Below are 18,660 nucleotides of genomic sequence, written 5' to 3'. Positions count from 1 at the left end.
TTATGTAAATATGGACTCCACTGGTAGTAAATTGTGTAAGAAAACAGTTGATAATTCAAGGATTTAGCCAGCTGGAATTAAGTAAATAAATTGTACTAATATTGAATTATTTTTAAAAAGTTCATTCTTCATTCAAAACTATTATAAAGAATACGTTTTCAATTTTTTCCTCAATATTTCGTTTCAATATGAATTTCTCTGAAACCTCTCAGGATATATTTTTGTGTATTTAGTGAATCTTCACACGGTGCCTGAATATCAGAAGTTTGTGCAAGACTACCAGGAACTGAACCAGAGGATTGTCGTATTAGAAAAGGTAATTTTATTTATGATGACTTGGGAACATTACAGAAAGATAACCTTCTATACAATATCCTGGAAAAGTAAAGTCTTTGTTTTTAATTTTCTTCAGATGAATTCATATGTGTAGTAAGTTTCAAGTACCAAGTTTTATTTGATTTGTTAGAAAAAGATATAACATAAAATAGTTTCTGATTTTATTTTCAGTAGACTCGCATACATTTTAATAGAAATATAACCATGATTCTCGAAATATCTTTCCTTGCTAGCAGGCCCTCAGCTAATACAGCGATAAGTCTATGGATTTATAACGCTCAAATCAGGGGCTAGATTCCCCTCGATGGATACAGCAGATAGCCCAATATGACTTTGCTACAAGAAAATACACATGCCTTACTAGATGTACTACAAGAGGAGAGTTTCTGTTAATAAATGTTCCATTTGTTTTTAAACTCATCAGCTTTACCTTGTTTAGCTTTAAGTGATGTATTCAAATAAATTTGCCACTGTTACATCTTCTAAACTCTGTAGGCGTAAAATTCAGTCTCTGTTCCTTTTCATTTATACCATTATATACTTGTTTATTTTGAAAGAAATTAGCAAGTTTATATCTTCTGGATCTTGGACTAGTCTGACTGAAATCTGATTAAAGTTTCTTTCAAACAAGATTTCAGATTTTTCAAATTTGTTCAGCTTCTACTCATGTTATTTTTTACAGTAGTTTGGTTTAGAATGTCATTATTCCTGACTTAGAATGTCATTATTCCGTTTTCATCTGTCGGTTTGTTACAGAAAAATAAATGTTAAAAGTTGCATGTTTCTTGTGCTTATAAAGTTCGTCATAGTTTATTGAAATGAACAGAAATTAAAGTCCGTATTAAGTTTTATGTGAGGATATTAAAGTCTGTGTTCAGGTTTATGGGAGGAAATTAAAGTCCGTATTCAGTTTTATGTGAGGAAATTAAAGTCTGTGTTCAAATTTATGTGAGGAAATTAAAGTCTGTGTTCAGTTTTATGTGAGGAAATTAAAGTCTGTGTTCAGGTTTATGGGAGAAATTTAAAGTCTGTGTTCAGTTTTATGTGAGGAAATTAAAGTCTGTGTTCAGGTTTGAACATGTTGTTGCAGCAACACATTAAATTTTAAATTATAAGTATAGTATGCTATTTCGAGAGTACACTCATTCCATCATCAAATTATTTACTGCGTGACAGAAAGGAACATTTTTCCCCAGTGCAGTCCTCGCGTTTGTTTTGAGGAAGTCAAGCCTTTGTCGTGTGTATGCATAATAACCGCTTTGACTTCTTTCTTCTGCATTTTTCATATCTTCATTGGCCAAATAACTTGACACGTTCTTGTAAAAGTTCTTTTAAAGATAAAACAAATAGTTCATAATAACGAAGCACACCGAAATGTCCATACTTTGATAAAAGAAATTGCTGGGATGTTTCATTAACAGGATAATACCAGAGACATTCCAAACGTTGTGTTTCACATATTATTAACAGAACAAGGCTAGAGACATTCCAAACGTTGTGTTCTAACATATTATTAACAGGATCACCATAGAGACGCTCCAAACGTTGTGTTCTGACGTATCATTAACAGAACCAAGCTAGAGACACTCCAAACGTTGTGTTCTAACATATTATTAACAAGATCAGTATAGAGACGCTCCAAACGTTGTGTTCTGACATATTATTAACAGAACCAAGCTAAAGATACTTCAAACGTTGAAGTCTGACGTATCATTAAAAGAACCAGGTTAGAAACGCTCCAAATGTTGTGCTCTGACGTATCATTAACAGGATCAGGCTAGAGACGCTCCAAACGTTATGTTCTGACATATTATTAACAGAATCAGGTTAGAGACGCTCCAAAACGTTGTGCTCTGACGTATCATTAACAAGATTAGGCTAGAGACGCTCCAAATGTTCTGCTCTGACGTATCATTAACAGAACCAAACTGGAGACACTCCAAACGTTGTGCTTTGACGTATCATTAACAGAACCAGGCTAGAGACACTCCAAACGTTGTGTTCCGAGATATGATTAACAGAATCAAGCTAGGGACACCCCAAACGTTGTGTTCTGACGTATCATTAACAGGATTAGGCTAGAGACGCTTCGAACATTGTGTTTTGACATATCATAAACAGAATCAGGCTAGAGATGCTTCAAAACGTTGTGCTTTGACGTATCATTAATAAAATCAGGCTACAGACGCTCCAATTGTTGTGTTTTGACATATCATTAACAGGATCACGCTAGAGACGCTCCAAATGTTGTGCTCTAACGTATCATTAACAGGATTAGGCTAGAGACGCTCCAAACGTTGTGCTCTGACGTATCATTAGCAGAATCAAACTAGAGACGCTCGAAATGTTGTGCTCTGACGTATCATTAACAGCATCAGGCTAGATATGCTCCAAATGTTGTTCTCTGACGTATCATTAACAGGATCAGGCTGGAGACGCTCCAAATATTGTGTTTTGACATATCATAAACAGAACCAGGCTAGAGATGCTCCGAATGTTGTACTTTGATGTATCATTAAGAGAACCAGGCTAGAGACACTCCAAACGTTGTGTTCCGAGATATGATTAACAGAACCAAGCTAGGGACACCCCAAACGTTGTGTTCTGACATATATTTAACAGGACCAGGCTAGAGACACTCCAAACGTTGTTTTCTGATATATTATTAACAGAATCAGGCTAGAGACGCTCCGAACGTAGTGCTTCAATGTATCATTAGCAGGATCAGGCTAGAGACCCTCCAAATGTTCCTCGTGCAAAATAAGTAAATTCCGGATGATATTTAATACCTTCGACAACAGCGATAGAAGTAAAGAGCAGAATAAACACATATAAACACATATAAACTGAGTTGTATAACACAATTAAAATTTAATATTAACATGGATGAAAAATAACACAAACACATTTGTACATGAAAGTCATGCTAAAAGAATAAAATAAAAATATATCATTCAGAGTTTCGTACACATGAAAAACAAAGCGATGGTTTATTATACTAATTAAAACAATTTTAACAGTAAGGGTATTTGTTGCTTACTTACATAAGAGTGGTCTTCACCAACTGCAGATTGAAGGCCTACAAAGTCCGGGGTAATGTGTAACTGATGTGTGTTTGTTGTTCTTTTTCGTGTTATTGAAGGAAGATCTGTGGGTATTTATTGACTAATCTTTAAATGGTTCTTACAGTTACAACAAGTGTTGGTAGGCGGCTCTTGTACAAAAAGAAAACAGGCCAAGGGATAAGTCAGTGTGAGTTGAACCTGGGGGTAGAGGTTGTTTGTTTATTAATAATACAAGTTGTTTTCTTACCAAGCTAGATATTTTCTCTCATAATCTGTAAACGTTGATAGCTTACGAATGATAGAAATACTTTGATACTCCACAAATAATAGAAAGAATTTGATAACTCGGGATTTGTTGAACGACTTTGATAATACACAAATGATAGAAATACTTTGATACTCCACAAATAATAGAAAGAATTTGATAGCTCGGGAATTGTTGAACGACTTTAATAATACACAAATGATAGAAATACTTTGATTCTCCACAAATAATGGAAAGAATTTGATAGCTCGGGAATTGTTGAACGACTTTGATAATACACAAATGATAGAAATACTTTGATACTCCACAAATAATAGAAAGAATTTGATAGCTCGGGAATTGTTGAACGACTTTAATAATACACAAATGATAGAAATACTTTGATTCTCCACAAATAATGGAAAGAATTTGATAGCTCGGGAATTGTTGAACGACTTTGATAATACACAAATGATAGAAATACTTTGATACTCCACAAATAATAGAAAGAATTTGATAACTCGGGAATTGTTGAACGACTTTGATAATACACAAATGATAGAAATACTTTGATACTCCACAAATAATGGAAAGAATTTGATAGCTCGGGAATTGTTGAACGACTTTGATAATACACAAATGATAGAAATACTTTGATACTCCACAAATAATAGAAAGAATTTGATAGCTCGGGAATTGTTGAACGACTTTAATAATACACAAATGATAGAAATACTTTGATACTCCACAAATAATGGAAAGAATTTGATAGCTCGGGAATTGTTGAACGACTTTGATAATACACAAATGATAGAAATACTTTGATACTCCACAAATAATGGAAAGAATTTGATAGCTCGGGAATTGTTGAACGACTTTGATAATACACAAATGATAGAAATACTTTGATACTCCACAAATAATAGAAAGAATTTGATAGCTCGGGAATTGTTGAACGACTTTAATAATACACAAATGATAGAAATACTTTGATTCTCCACAAATAATGGAAAGAATTTGATAGCTCGGGAATTGTTGAACGACTTTGATAATACACAAATGATAGAAATACTTTGATACTCCACAAATAATAGAAAGAATTTGATAACTCGGGAATTGTTGAACGACTTTGATAATACACAAATGATAGAAATACTTTGATACTCCACAAATAATGGAAAGAATTTGATAGCTCGGGAATTGTTGAACGACTTTGATAATACACAAATGATAGAAATACTTTGATACTCCACAAATAATAGAAAGAATTTGATAGCTCGGGAATTGTTGAACGACTTTAATAATACACAAATGATAGAAATACTTTGATTCTCCACAAATAATGGAAAGAATTTGATAGCTCGGGAATTGTTGAACGACTTTGATAATACACAAATGATAGAAATACTTTGATACTCCACAAATAATGGAAAGAATTTGATAGCTCGGGAATTGTTGAACGACTTTGATAATACACAAATGATAGAAATACTTTGATACTCCACAAATAATAGAAAGAATTTGATAACTCGGGAATTGTTGAACGACTTTGATAATACACAAATGATAGAAATACTTTGATACTCCACAAATAATAGAAAGAATTTGATAGCTCGGGAATTGTTGAACGACTTTAATAATACACAAATGATAGAAATACTTTGATTCTCCACAAATAATGGAAAGAATTTGATAGCTCGGGAATTGTTGAACGACTTTGATAATACACAAATGATAGAAATACTTTGATACTCCACAAATAATGGAAAGAATTTGATAGCTCGGGAATTGTTGAACGACTTTGATAATACACAAATGATAGAAATACTTTGATACTCCACAAATAATAGAAAGAATTTGATAACTCGGGAATTGTTGAACGACTTTGATAATACACAAATGATAGAAAGACAATAACAGGAAAATTGAGGACTGCTTGGAATTTCTTAAGATTTTAGAATCAGTTGGTCAAAAAGAACCAGAAACTTTGTCAGATGGTAATTTGGTTTCAAACATTTGTGCATCAGAATAATATCTCCATGTGGAAGGATTTAAACAAGTAATATGATCAAACTCCGAGAACAGCACATTTATACACTCGTGCTTTTAAAAAAAGTCGTAGTATTACGTTGTGTTTTAAACATTACCTCTTAACCTCTTCATTAACAAGTCGTAGTATTACGTTGTGTTTTAAATATTACCTCTTAACCTCTTCATTAACAAGTCGTAGTATTACGTTGTGTTTTAAATATTACCTCTTAACCTCTTCATTAACAAGTCGTAGTATTACGTTGTGTTTTAAATATTACCTCTTAACCTCTTCATTAACAAGTCGTAGTATTACGTTGTGTTTTAAACATTACCTCTTAACCTCTTCATTAACAAGTCGTAGTATTACGTTGTGTTTTAAACATTACCTCTTAACCTCTTCATTAACAAGTCGTAGTATTACGTTGTGTTTTAAACATTACCTCTTAACCTCTTCATTAACAAGTCGTAGTATTACGTTGTGTTTTAAACATTACCTCTTAACCTCTTCATTAACAAGTCGTAGTATTACGTTGTGTTTTAAACATTACCTCTTAACCTCTTCATTAACAAGTCGTAGTATTACGTTGTGTTTTAAACATTACCTCTTAACCTCTTCATTAACAAGTCGTAGTATTACGTTGTGTTTTAAACATTACCTCTTACCCTCTTAATTTCTTTTAACCGTTGTGTTTCAGAGAACAGAATTATAGTTCCTCATGTCATATATTTTTTTACCATTGTGTTTCAGAGAAGAGAATTGTAATTCTTCATGTCGTAGATTTTTGTCATAATAAATTTTTGTTATGTTGTGTTTTCTATCATATATTTTAAACAACCCGTTAAACTCAAGCATTGTAAATTTAACGTTACAGATATATCTTTAAACTTTTAACTTTAAAACAAAATTTAAAAATATGTGATACCATAATGCAAGGTTAATCTTTATCGATTTGAAACAAATAGAAACTAAATAAAAACTCAAGTTTTGTCTACTAGTAGTGTGGAAACTATACATTCTCGAGCTTTTCAAGTTTTGATAGAGTCATGTTGACTATATTTGTGCACTAAATATGTAAAAATAAGTCAGTAAAGTATCGTAACATGATCTACAGGTTCTGAAGTCTGGTGTGTTCGTAATAGAAAAGGACAAATAAACTTTAGTGAGTTCTTGTCAACTTATTAAGTGAATGTTTGATATTGTATAAAATATTTACATTTGTATCGGCCATACTAATTAGACTTGATTTTAGTTTAATATGCTATCAAATGTTATTATAAGGAAAATAACAGAGATCATTACATTTACGTATGAAATGTTATTATAAGGAAAATAACAAAGATCATTACATTTACGTATGAAATGTTATTATAAGGAAAATAACAAAGATCATTACATTTACGTATGAAATGTTATTATAAGGAAAATAACAAAGATCATTACATTTACGTATGAAATGTTATAACAAAGATCATTACAGTTACTCATTAATAACGAACAGTAATAATTAGATTTCCTCTTAGTTTGAGTAGGGACCCACCCTTCATTTTTTAGTTCACTAGTCAAACTATGGTAGGTCCTGTTCTTTATTTATTACTACCACCCTTACGCAGCGTTGCTCGGGATATCACCTAAACAGATACCTAATCATTATAAAGGATAAGAATTTCACATTTCATGTAACAACGTTGAGTATGCTGATTTTTGCAAAGAAACAGACAAACATTTGCTTTATATATTAGATTTTAATGTTTGAGTAACATTTCCAAGCCTGGCAGTACTTTTTCAGCTGCGGCAAAATGGCTCTCAACTTCTTTTTGTTGTCTTCTTTCTCAAGTGCAAACTTTTTAACTCACTCATAGCTCCCTCATTCCTTGGCCGATTACAATATTGGACTTAGAATGTCAAACTCTTTAAGTTGCTCTATTTCACCATGCCTATGTCTTATACATTAGTTTACTTTAATACTGTCTGAAAGAATTTCAAGTACCGCGGCTACTGAGGGTTCCCTCTTGTTTTATTTCGGTCATGCTTCACACTATTTTATTTGGTATTTGTCAAACTCTAGGACTTCGCCTTCTGTTTAGGTGTGTCAGTTTTATTATCACGTGTCAAACTCTAGGACTATAACTTCTGTTTAGGTGTGTCAATTTTATTATGACGTGTCAATCCCTAGGCACTTTCATTTTCTTCAGACGAGTCAATTTATGAGATTTATGTATAATTTCCCTGTTTCAATAAGCTAATCTTTTTTGTTATCATTTGTCGACTTCTATGAGTTCCAAGTTATTTCAATAATTAATATTTTTCATGTTTTAAACTAAGGCATTTCTTGTTTGGAAATTTCAGTTAATTTTGTTGGTTTCATTCTAGATTATACTGCTCACCATCACTTCAGTTTAAGCTGTTTTTCATAGTATTTTACGTGATTTAACGTTTTGTGTAATACATTTCACGACAAGTAATGACCAATGGAAAGATTCAAACACATGTAACAATAATAAAAATAAAATAATCCACTAGATCCATATTGTAACGTATTGTAATTTATTTCGAACGAATCTGCGTTGTTGTTTTTCAATCAAGCACACAGGGCTATCTGTGCACTGTCCACCACGGGTATCGAATCCTGGTGTTTAGCGTTGTATGCCACTGGCGCACAACGAGTTTCTGATTTATTATATCACGTATTTTACATGTTACTATTTAAAATAACTGGAAATTTGATTGAATTCAGTAGTTAATTAAATGTTAATATTTTTCAATAAAGTTTCCTTTTGGACACAAATGTATTTTAATATACAAAATTAAAAACAATGGTTTGTATACAAATGTTTACAGACAATACTGGGTCTTATATCCGGTCTAGAACTGTATACTTTATTATATATATATATATACAAAAAGAAAAACAATGGTTTGTATACAAATGTTTACAGACAATACTGGGTCTTATATCCGGTCTAGAACTGTATACTTTATTATATATATATATATACAAAAAGAAAAACAATGGTTTGTATACAAATGTTTACAGACAATACTGGGTCTTATATCCGGTCTAGAACTGTATACTTTATTATATATATATATATACAAAAAGAAAAACAATGGTTTGTATACAAATGTTTACAGACAATACTGGATCTTATATCCGGTCTAGAACTGTATACTTTATTATATATATATATATATACAAAAAGAAAAACAATGGTTTGTATACAAATGTTTACAGACAATACTTGGTCTTATATCCGGTCTAGAACTGTATACTTTATTATATATATATATATATACAAAAAGAAAAACAATGGTTTGTATACAAATGTTTACAAACAATACTGGGTCTTATATCCGGTCTAGAAATGTATACTTTATTAACGATCCAAGTCCACGACGAGTACATTAATTGTGAGTTGATATTATAACAAACCTTGGTAAAGCTACCTAGCTTGGCTCGGTAGCTGAGTTGATATTGTCACACACCTTGTTTAAGCTACCTAGCTTGGCTCGGTAGCTGAGTTGATATTGTCACATATTTTGTTAAAGCTACCTAGTTTGACTCGGTAGCTGGCTTTCATAACAAGCTGGCTTTTCTCAGTGATGATATTTAATGTCTTCGTAGAAACACTAACGTCTGAAATAATTCACTGAAGGTTTTTATTGTTCTACTTCTGTAAATCCTTGGTCTAGCTCTGTAGTTTTCTGGTTAATAGGCGTTTATCATAATTATAACTTCCGAGGATTATAGCACAGTTACGTTAACTGTCCAGTAATAATCATCTATTACTGTCTCTCGACTAAATGCTATTATATGAAACATGCCAGTTTCTCGAAGTTTCAACAATGTTCTAGTGCATTTTAGTAAAACAAATGTTGTTGATTGTTACTCTCAAGAATCATTTACAAAATTAAAGAACAGGCGTGACATACGGAATGCACAGCCAACAATACACTGCTGGCCAAAATCTTAAGATCAATGAACATAAAGAAATAATATGCATTTTGCGTTCTTAGACTCAACCACTTATTTGAATAGAGCTTCGAAAGATGAAAATAAGGAAAGGGAAAATAAAAATAAAAAACTTTTTTAGCATGTAATAGGGAAAACGTCAACACTATGAAATTAGCATAAATACTAGCTGGTCAAAAGTTTAGGACCATATCAACGAGAAGTCCTAAACAGGGTAGGAAATGCCCAACAAGAGATCTCAGTAGTGACTTGCACGGCCGTTATTGCGAATAATTTCAAACATTCGCTTTGGCATGGTCGATAGACGCGTTTGCACAAGGCTGGCTGGAATGTTATTCCAAGTGGTGAAGATGGCTTCACGAAGATCATGCAGTGTTTGGAATTGATGTCCATTTCTATAGAGTTCCCTTGCCATCCAACCCCAAAATTTTCAGTGGGTTTCAGTTCGGGCGAACACGCTGGATGGTCCAAAAGAATCACGTTATTCGTCATGAAAAGTCCTTTGTCCTGCGGGCACTATGGATTGCAGCATTGTCCTGCTAAAAGATCCAGTCATTTACACATAAGCGAGGGCCTTCAGTGAATAAGGATGCTCTCAACATGCCAATGTAGCCAGCTTCTGTTTCACGCCACTGTATAACCTGAAGCTCGATTGTTCCCTAGAATGGGACATCTTCATCGTGCCAGTGTCGTCGAAAGCCATCTGGACCATCCAGGTTAATTTTTTTCTCATCAGAGAACAAAACCTTCTTCACTTTTCTACGTCCCATGTTTGAAACTTCTCAGCAAAGTTTAACCGAGCTATTTCGTGGTGTGGAAGGAGGCGGTGCCTTTAAAGACGTTTACGATTTTTAAAGCCTTTTTCTCGTAGATTCCGTCTTATTGTTCTTGAGTTGCATTCTGCATTTGTAAGGATCTTAATCTGGTTCGACGATCTGCTGGTGTCTTGCCGGACAACCCGTCAAATCCTTCTGCTCAACGCCGGCGAAATTTTCTTTAGCTGACCACTTAGAATTCTCGTTCCATATCCCTCAGTGTCTTTTAAGAAATTTGCAACGGCAGTTTTACTACACCCAATCTCACCATCGATGACACGCTGAGAGAGACATTTCTTGCAGCTCGACAAATCTGCCACGTTCAAACTCTGTCAACTTTTTAGCTTCTGCCATGTAACATAAGAAATTTCAGTGGGAGATGTTGATAACGCTAATACTTGAACACAAATGACTAAATTTTGTTACGTGTTTAGCGATTAACGCTTTGTTTCAGTATTGTCTTAAACTTTTGACCAGTTAGTATTTAACCTAATTTCATAGTGTTTACATTTTCTCTATCAAATGCTAATTCTTTTTTAATTTTTATTTTCCTTTTCTTATTTTCATCTTTCAAAGCTCTACTCAAATAAGTGGTTGAGTCTAACAATGCAAAATGCATATTTTTTCTTTATGTTCATTGGCCTTAACATTTTGGCCAGCAGTGTATATGTTACATGCGAGAAAGTAAACTATACTGAAACAACCATAGGTATTAAAATAAACGTATAACAGTAAATTTGTTACACTATTCAGATAATCTGTGGAAGGGATGAAACCTGAAGAGACCTAAACATTTCGAATAGACTTCTAACTCGCGATAGTAGGCTAAATTATTACATTTCTCATTGTTTTATTACACTGAACATCCGTAGTAAACCTAGATAATATCTATGAACAGATACTTAAAATGAATCATTGTTCTTAAAATGTCTTGTTAGCTTTGAATATAAGATATGAAATGAAACCCAACATTACAATACAATACAAAAACATAATAATGAAACTTAACATCACAATATAATACAATAAAATAATAATGAAACCCAACATCACAATATAATACAATAACATAATAATAAAACCCAACGTCACAATGTAATACAATAAAATAATAATGAAACCCAACATCACAATATAATACAATAAAATAATAATGAAACCCAACATCACAATATAATACAATAAAATAATAATGAAACCCAACATCACAATATAATACAATAAAATATTCACAGACAGGAGTAATTTAAGATCTCAGATAATATTTTGTTGCTAATTTTGTCGACATCCAATAGAATTGAAAATATAAACATGATGAGAGTAATGTTTATGTAGTTTAATAACATTGTAATGTTGGCTTTCAAAAACTATGATAAATACATGTCATTACTGACACTTATAAAGTAAAACATCGTAATAGTGGCTCTCACAAACAAAAACAAGGTAATATTGAGATTCCAAAACTTGAAATACAAACTGTTAATATTGGCTCTTATAACCTAAAGTAAAACGCGGTATAATTTGTCCATAAAAGACCTAGAGTAAACACATGATTGTTTTCTTTATCGGTGTGATGCTAATGTTGTGTTTAACTGAATGTATTTTTATCTGTGTGATACTAATGTTGTGTTTAACTGAATGTATTTTTATCAGTGTGATGCTAATGTTGTATTTTTATCTGTGTGATGCTAATGTTGTGTTTAACTGAATGTATTTTTATCTGTGTGATGCTAATGTTGTGTTTAACTGAATGTATTTTTATCTGTGTGATGCTAATGTTGTGTTTAACTGAATGTATTTTTATCTGTGTGATACTAATGTTGTGTTTAACTGAATGTATTTTTATCAGTGTGATGCTAATGTTGTGTTTAACTGAATGTATTTTTATCTGTGTGATACTAATGTTGTGTTTAACTGAATGTATTTTTATCAGTGTGATGCTAATGTTGTGTTTAATTTAATGTTTTCTTTATCGATGTGATAATTTTTTGATATATATATTTTGTTTCATTTTCTAGATGCAAGCGCAACACAATCTGACAGACCTGGAACATCGCGTGCAGAAGATCGCTGAAGCAGTGTCGAGCATGACCGAGAAAAGTACTGAAACGCCAAGTTATTCTTCAGCCCTGGAGGGCAACACCAAAGAGTACACGTATCCCTTCTACGGTTCCCCCTTGGAGAGAGTTCACTCACTGAGTGAACAAATTTCGATGCTCGAGGAACGGCTCGCGGATTGTACGTATAAATACTGTATTATTTTTGTTTTTATCTTTTGTTCCAACGGTTCACTATTTATCTATCTGCTTAGAAGACCAAACAATCATATAAAAGTCGTGGTACATCTAATATAAAAATTCATGTTTCGAGTAATTGATAAAAATATAAATAGTTATTTGGTTAACATATCACCGACTTAAAGTCGATGTCGCATTAAAAACAAAATCTAAATTAATTAATCTTGTGACATTAAATACTGATGACTATGTAAATATCTATCGTTTAGTTTACTGTTTTTATTAACATCGCATTACTTGGCAATCATTACCATGTTTATGAACGATTACAGGTACTTGTAGCGAGCCACAACGACGAAGACCAAACTTTTGACAAGTTTAAAAATAAAATTGAAAAGTAAGCGTCCTCTACAGGAATACAAGAGAGAATACTAGAAGATATGAAGAATATATCTTGCCCGTGTTGGTTTTTCGGTCCGTTTTTATTCTGGTTAAACAAATACAATTGTTTCTAATTTTCTTAAATAATAATATAACATTATTACTGTTCTCAATTAACAAGATGTGAAGCGGCGAGTTTGTGCTTGAGAAGCAATTAGTTACTTTAGGGTTAATAGTGACCAACAGTCAGGAACAGTGGCATTTAAATAACAAACGTATTCGCTAAAGATACCATGAAATGCTTGATGTGAAAAGTTAATGATCTTACGAAGTGTCCCTCTCGAAATGTCAAGGAGACGGAATGTGAAGTGAATATGACAAAATTGAACTCAAGAAGAGGTCATATGACAGACGTCACTTTTAGTGTTAACACACCTTTTGGTCAATAACGTAAGTTATAATAAACTGCTATCAAGTTGTGTGTACATTTTTATGACTCACAGCCAGTAACTCGTTATAAAGCTTTGAGATTAATAATAATTACTCATCATCTTGTTAACATTTTTAATTACTTTTTACTCATCGTCTTGTGTATCATGTCTTGTCACGACGTTTCTTAGAACTTAAATTATTTGAGTCCCAAAAGCTGAACTTTCTTATCCTGAAGTTTGAAACATCTTTCCCGCCGTCATCATAAACAGACGTTAATTGTGGAACTATGATCTTCCATGTCATTAAAATATTTTGAAGTTTGAACTTAAGTTTATCGATATCCGATCACTCCATGCGTTTGGCAGTAATTTTGGTGATTAGATTCAAATATTTTGTATAAAAACTAGTTATCGTAAAAATACCTTTCAGTTTTATTTCATCTATTTCTAAAGTAATATAGATGTTTTTTTCTATTATTTCAAGATTTTGTTTATTATTAATACGACGTTCATGGATAAACGTTAAATATTTTTCATGGAACTCTTAATTTAAAAACGTTATCTTTTATGGATAAAATACTGATTTTGGAAACTTTCAAAGATTATTTTTTTATCATGGTAGTCAAGTAACAATTTGAAGTTTATTATTATTATTATGAGGCAACAGTCGGAAGTTCATCATTGTTATCAGGTAACAGTTGGAAGTTCATTATTGTTATCAGGTAACAGTTGGAAGTACATCATTGTTATCAGGTAACAGTTGGAAATACATCATTGTTATCAGGTAACAGTTGTATGTCCGTCATTGTTATCAGGTAACAGTTGGAAGTTCATCATTGTTTACAGGTAACAGTTGGAAGTTCATCATTGTTGTCAGGTAACAGTTGGAAGTTCATCATTGTTATCAGGTAACAGTTGGAAGTACATCATTGTTATCAGGTAACAGTTGAAAGTACATCATTGTTATCAGCTAACAGTTGTATGTCCATCATTGTTATCAGGTAACAGTTGGAAGTACATCATTGTTATTTTGTCATTTCAATAAAAAATAAGAATTTCGCGAAACAGGCTCGTCATACGAACAATCTTATTTTCTACATCTTACTTGGACGGTACCGTGTGGTAATGTTTGTTCATTACTTTGTATTTTGTGACTGCTCCATATATAATCATGGAACTTTTGGTAATGACGAATATAATATGTCACATATTTTTTATTTGTTTAATTTTATGAACATAACTTGATTCACTGTAATGATTGAGTTTCGTGATGTTATTTACGTTCTGTGTGTAGTGGTTTAGCTATTTAGTTTATAAATGTTTATTGCATGACAGTTTAAAGTAGTTTACACTTTAAGTTACTGAGAGCAGGTGAGTAGACACATAAGTCCAGGAAACGTCTTGTTTTTATTTCAAGATGTTCTCTGTTGTTATTTGACATTTTGAGAACAGATGAAATTATCCCAAGTACATTAAAAAAACATGATAATTTAATGTGACACAGGATCATAATACGTAAATACGAACTCTGATATTTATGTCGTTGAAGTTCACTGATTTCACTTGTTTTCAGAACATACCAGTTAAACTGGAAGATGAGAAATAAAGGCTTTTCTGAAACTCCATTTAACCATGTAACATAAGAATATAAAACTTGTTGTTGAAACGGCGAAGCGTTGGAAAGAATAACCCTATTTGTTGTGGGTAAAATACAACATAAACTACAATGGTTTATAGTTTTGTTTCCTTGCAGACGCTCAGATGTGTTTATATATATTATGATTATGGATTAATATGTGTAGTCTAATTAGAATATTCATAGCAGCCGTTATACCGAAAGTTAGCTTAGAAGTTAGTTATTCATAGCAGCTAAAAGTGTGATGAGAAAATATTTTCCCAAGTATAAAGTCGTGATTTTGAATATAATAAAGTTGTTTTCCAATATGAAGTGTGTTCACTTTCAAAATTATTCTATTTAAGTATTTCTAGTTTTCCTACGTTTAGAACTGGCGTGAAATAGCAGTAACATGAACTAGACTAGAACATGAAGTTATGTGTTTATGTACACGGTACAAATAACAATGGATGGATTACTTATTTTCCTACGTTTAGAACTGGCGTGAAATAGCAGTAACATGAGCTAGACTAGAACATGAAGTTATGTGTTTATGCACACGGTACAAATAACAATGGATGGATTACTTAGTCTTTCTTATTATGAGTATCATAACTCAAGTTCAGGAAGATCACAGTCAATTTAACTGTTTCAAGTTATTTCCTGGATGGATCATAAAGATATCGGAAACAACACTGTTTATGTACAAGTTCGTAAACAGAAAAGTAGTTAACTTTAAGAAGCGACATCTGGGATTTCGATTATGATATATTATATAAAATAGAGGTTTATTCGTCGTTGCTGGTATATTTATTTATATATAAGTATCACACACTAATAAACAGTATTTGGAATTGCATTCGTTCAATTGACATAATTTTCAATCATTTTTTTCTTCCTTGAGAGAAGTTTCGGGAATTTTTCTTTGTAAGGTTTTAAATTTTGCTCTATTCCCTCTATGTATTCTCCTCGTATATCCTACTATACCAGCACTTAAACAAAATCACCTTGAAATGCATTTGATGTCACAGTTCTGAGAAAGAAAAGTTAAATGTTTTATGAGAACTATTCACTTTGAATGCTTGTGATTACTACACGTCCTAAAAGTTGAATTAGCCGTAGCGTAAAATATTATGTGTGTATGTTTTCTTTCAGCAAAGCCACATCGGGCTACCTGCTGAGCCCACCGAGGGGAATCGGACCCCAAGTTTTAGCGTTGTAAATCTGTAGACATACCGCTGTACGAGCGGAGGGCGTAAAATATTAAATGACATGTTTAAAGGAACTGTTCGTCATATAAAGCTACGAAAAAATTACACATAACTTATCAAAGGCATGGCCAACCGTGTTAAGATGAAATCCAAGGGTTGCGAGTTCTAATCCAACATGCTCGCCCTTTCAGCCGTGGGGGCGTTATAATGTGACAATCAATTCCACTATTCGTTGGTAAAAGAGTAATCCAAGAGTTGGCGGTGGGTGGTGATGACTAGCTGCCTTTCCTCTAGTCTTACATTGCTAAATTAGGGACGGCTAGTGCAGATAGCCCTCGAGCAGCTTTGCGCGAAATTCAAAATAAAGAAACAATAACTTATCAAAAACATGTGAACAAATTAAAGTTGATAAACAGAAGATATATAATTATATATGAATCTTTCATTTCCTGTTCTTTTCTTGTATATAATCACTGATTGTTATTGCCTCATGTTACTAAAAACTTGCCCCTATCTAGTACAGCTGTAAGTCTACAGATTTACAACGCTAAAATCAGGGGGTTTGATTCCCTTCGGTGGCAGATAGCCTGATGTGGCTTTGCTATAAAACACACAAACACACTAAAAACATCTCGTGTTTTTTTGTTTGTTTTCAAAGGAGCATTACTGCGTTATGGTATCGCATAGTGTGCGGAGCGTTCTAGATCTGTGTCAGTTTATAAATACGTGTACAAAACGCAGTTCGAGTTGATTAGAAAAAGTCACACAGTTGGATAGAGAGAAAAGATAAATAAAGATTTATAGTGTCAAGTTGCAAAGTGAATTATCACTGATTGTATTGTAATAACAGAGCAGAAGAGAATGATTCGTCTAATCAAATTATATCCTAAAAAAATTGAAACAGTTTGTGTGGACTCGACAAAAAAAAGACAATTTTTAATAATCAATAACATAACGAACATTTTTATATACGTTTGACTTGTTTTAATATGTAATTTTAAACAAGTAAACTGTGTGCTGTTTGTTTATTGTTGAAATTTATCGCCAACAAGTCACAGATACCTACTGTAAAAAATAAAGCCCATACATATGCAAAACCTGAAAATCACTAATCTAATGGAATACGTGCTAAATATATAGTAAAGCTCTGAATTTCAAAGCTGGCGAGTCAGTTTCATATCCATACGTCATAAGAGTAGCAGTCAATCCATTAACTAGGTGGCGCATGGTAAGTTGTTGCTGACTGCTTTGGATCATTGATTTAAAATTTAGGAGACGGTGGCAGGTGGGCTCAGTCGCTCTTACATAATTACAAATCTCGTGTTCCTAACAATATATTTACACCTTTCACAACTGTTGGAGTCCGCACACTGAGATCTTTAATGTTTTAGTCTGTTACAACATTCAGCCCCCAGTGGCTCAACGATATGTCTGCGGACTTACAACGCTAAAAACCGGGTTTCGATACCCGTGGTAGGTAGAGCACAGATAGCCCATTGTGTAGCTTTGTGCTTAATTCAAAACAACAACAAGTTACAACATTCATTTGTACATAACTAACGACAAATAGAGTGACATTAACCAGGTTCTGTGCAACATACACAAGTATCAAAAATTAGGATATCGTTTATACTATCAGTGACATATTGTGTGTATTTTTCTCTGTGTTTCAGGCGCTATTACAGTTAAAACATTTTAATTATTATTTCATTTAGTGCCACCATGTGGCGCTATAGTTTCTGTGTGTTTGAACTAATGACACGTTAAGATTATCACAGATACTCTGTCGTGGCATGGTTAAGAACAACCTCTACCTTAACCTTCTGTCAGATTGGACTTTAAAATTTCTCTATTTGTAACTTTATTCGTAGTCAATTAATCGCTACAGATTTGATTTTATTCTAAATTGGTAACCAAACACGGGGTACACAGCGTTTTTATACTTAGAATGCTATAAACCGGGTTTCGATACCAGTGGTGGGCAGAGCTCAGATAGCTTTGTGCTTTAATTCAAACAAACAAACAATAGTTGAAAAAACAGTTCTGTTAGCTTTTCCATAAACATACGTGTCTGCTTCCCAACATCATAACGTAAACAACTAAAGCATTTAACTCACGACGTTCCATCCGTCTGGATCTCTCACAAAGAGATATAACTCATAAACAGATTTTTTAACAAAACAAACAAACTTCGAACTATCAGTCACTGGGTACCTGAGAAATATAAAATTATATCATCGATATGATTTACTTAAAACATTTAACGTTTCTTTTTATTAATACAGTGGACGACACTTTTCTCAACTACTCTAAAGGTCAGATA

At 32.8% G+C, this 18,660-nt stretch overlaps 1 protein-coding gene across 7 annotated transcripts in view; it reads left to right on the top strand.

Annotated features, from left to right (window-relative positions):
• The window catches only part of LOC143245338 (epidermal growth factor-like protein 7), a 100,882-nt gene extending 85,423 nt beyond the window's left edge, over positions 1–15,459 (top strand). For 6 of the 7 annotated variants that reach the window (XM_076491578.1, XM_076491577.1, XM_076491575.1 and 3 more), the window contains exons 7-9: positions 234–316; positions 12,481–12,700; positions 13,032–15,459. In XM_076491578.1, the coding sequence (XP_076347693.1) occupies positions 234–316; positions 12,481–12,700; positions 13,032–13,072 (344 nt within the window). In that variant the 3' untranslated portion in view covers positions 13,073–15,459. The remainder of the gene's footprint in view (positions 1–233; positions 317–12,480; positions 12,701–13,031) is intronic. The other variant, XR_013025577.1, reaches the window with a different exon arrangement.
• Positions 15,460–18,660: the final 3,201 nt, after the last annotated feature.

This window comes from Tachypleus tridentatus, chromosome 2 (genome assembly GCF_004210375.1).
Source record: "Tachypleus tridentatus isolate NWPU-2018 chromosome 2, ASM421037v1, whole genome shotgun sequence".
Taxonomy (NCBI): Eukaryota; Metazoa; Arthropoda; class Merostomata; order Xiphosura; family Limulidae; genus Tachypleus; species Tachypleus tridentatus.
This window is presented reverse-complemented; position numbering and strand designations above follow the sequence as displayed.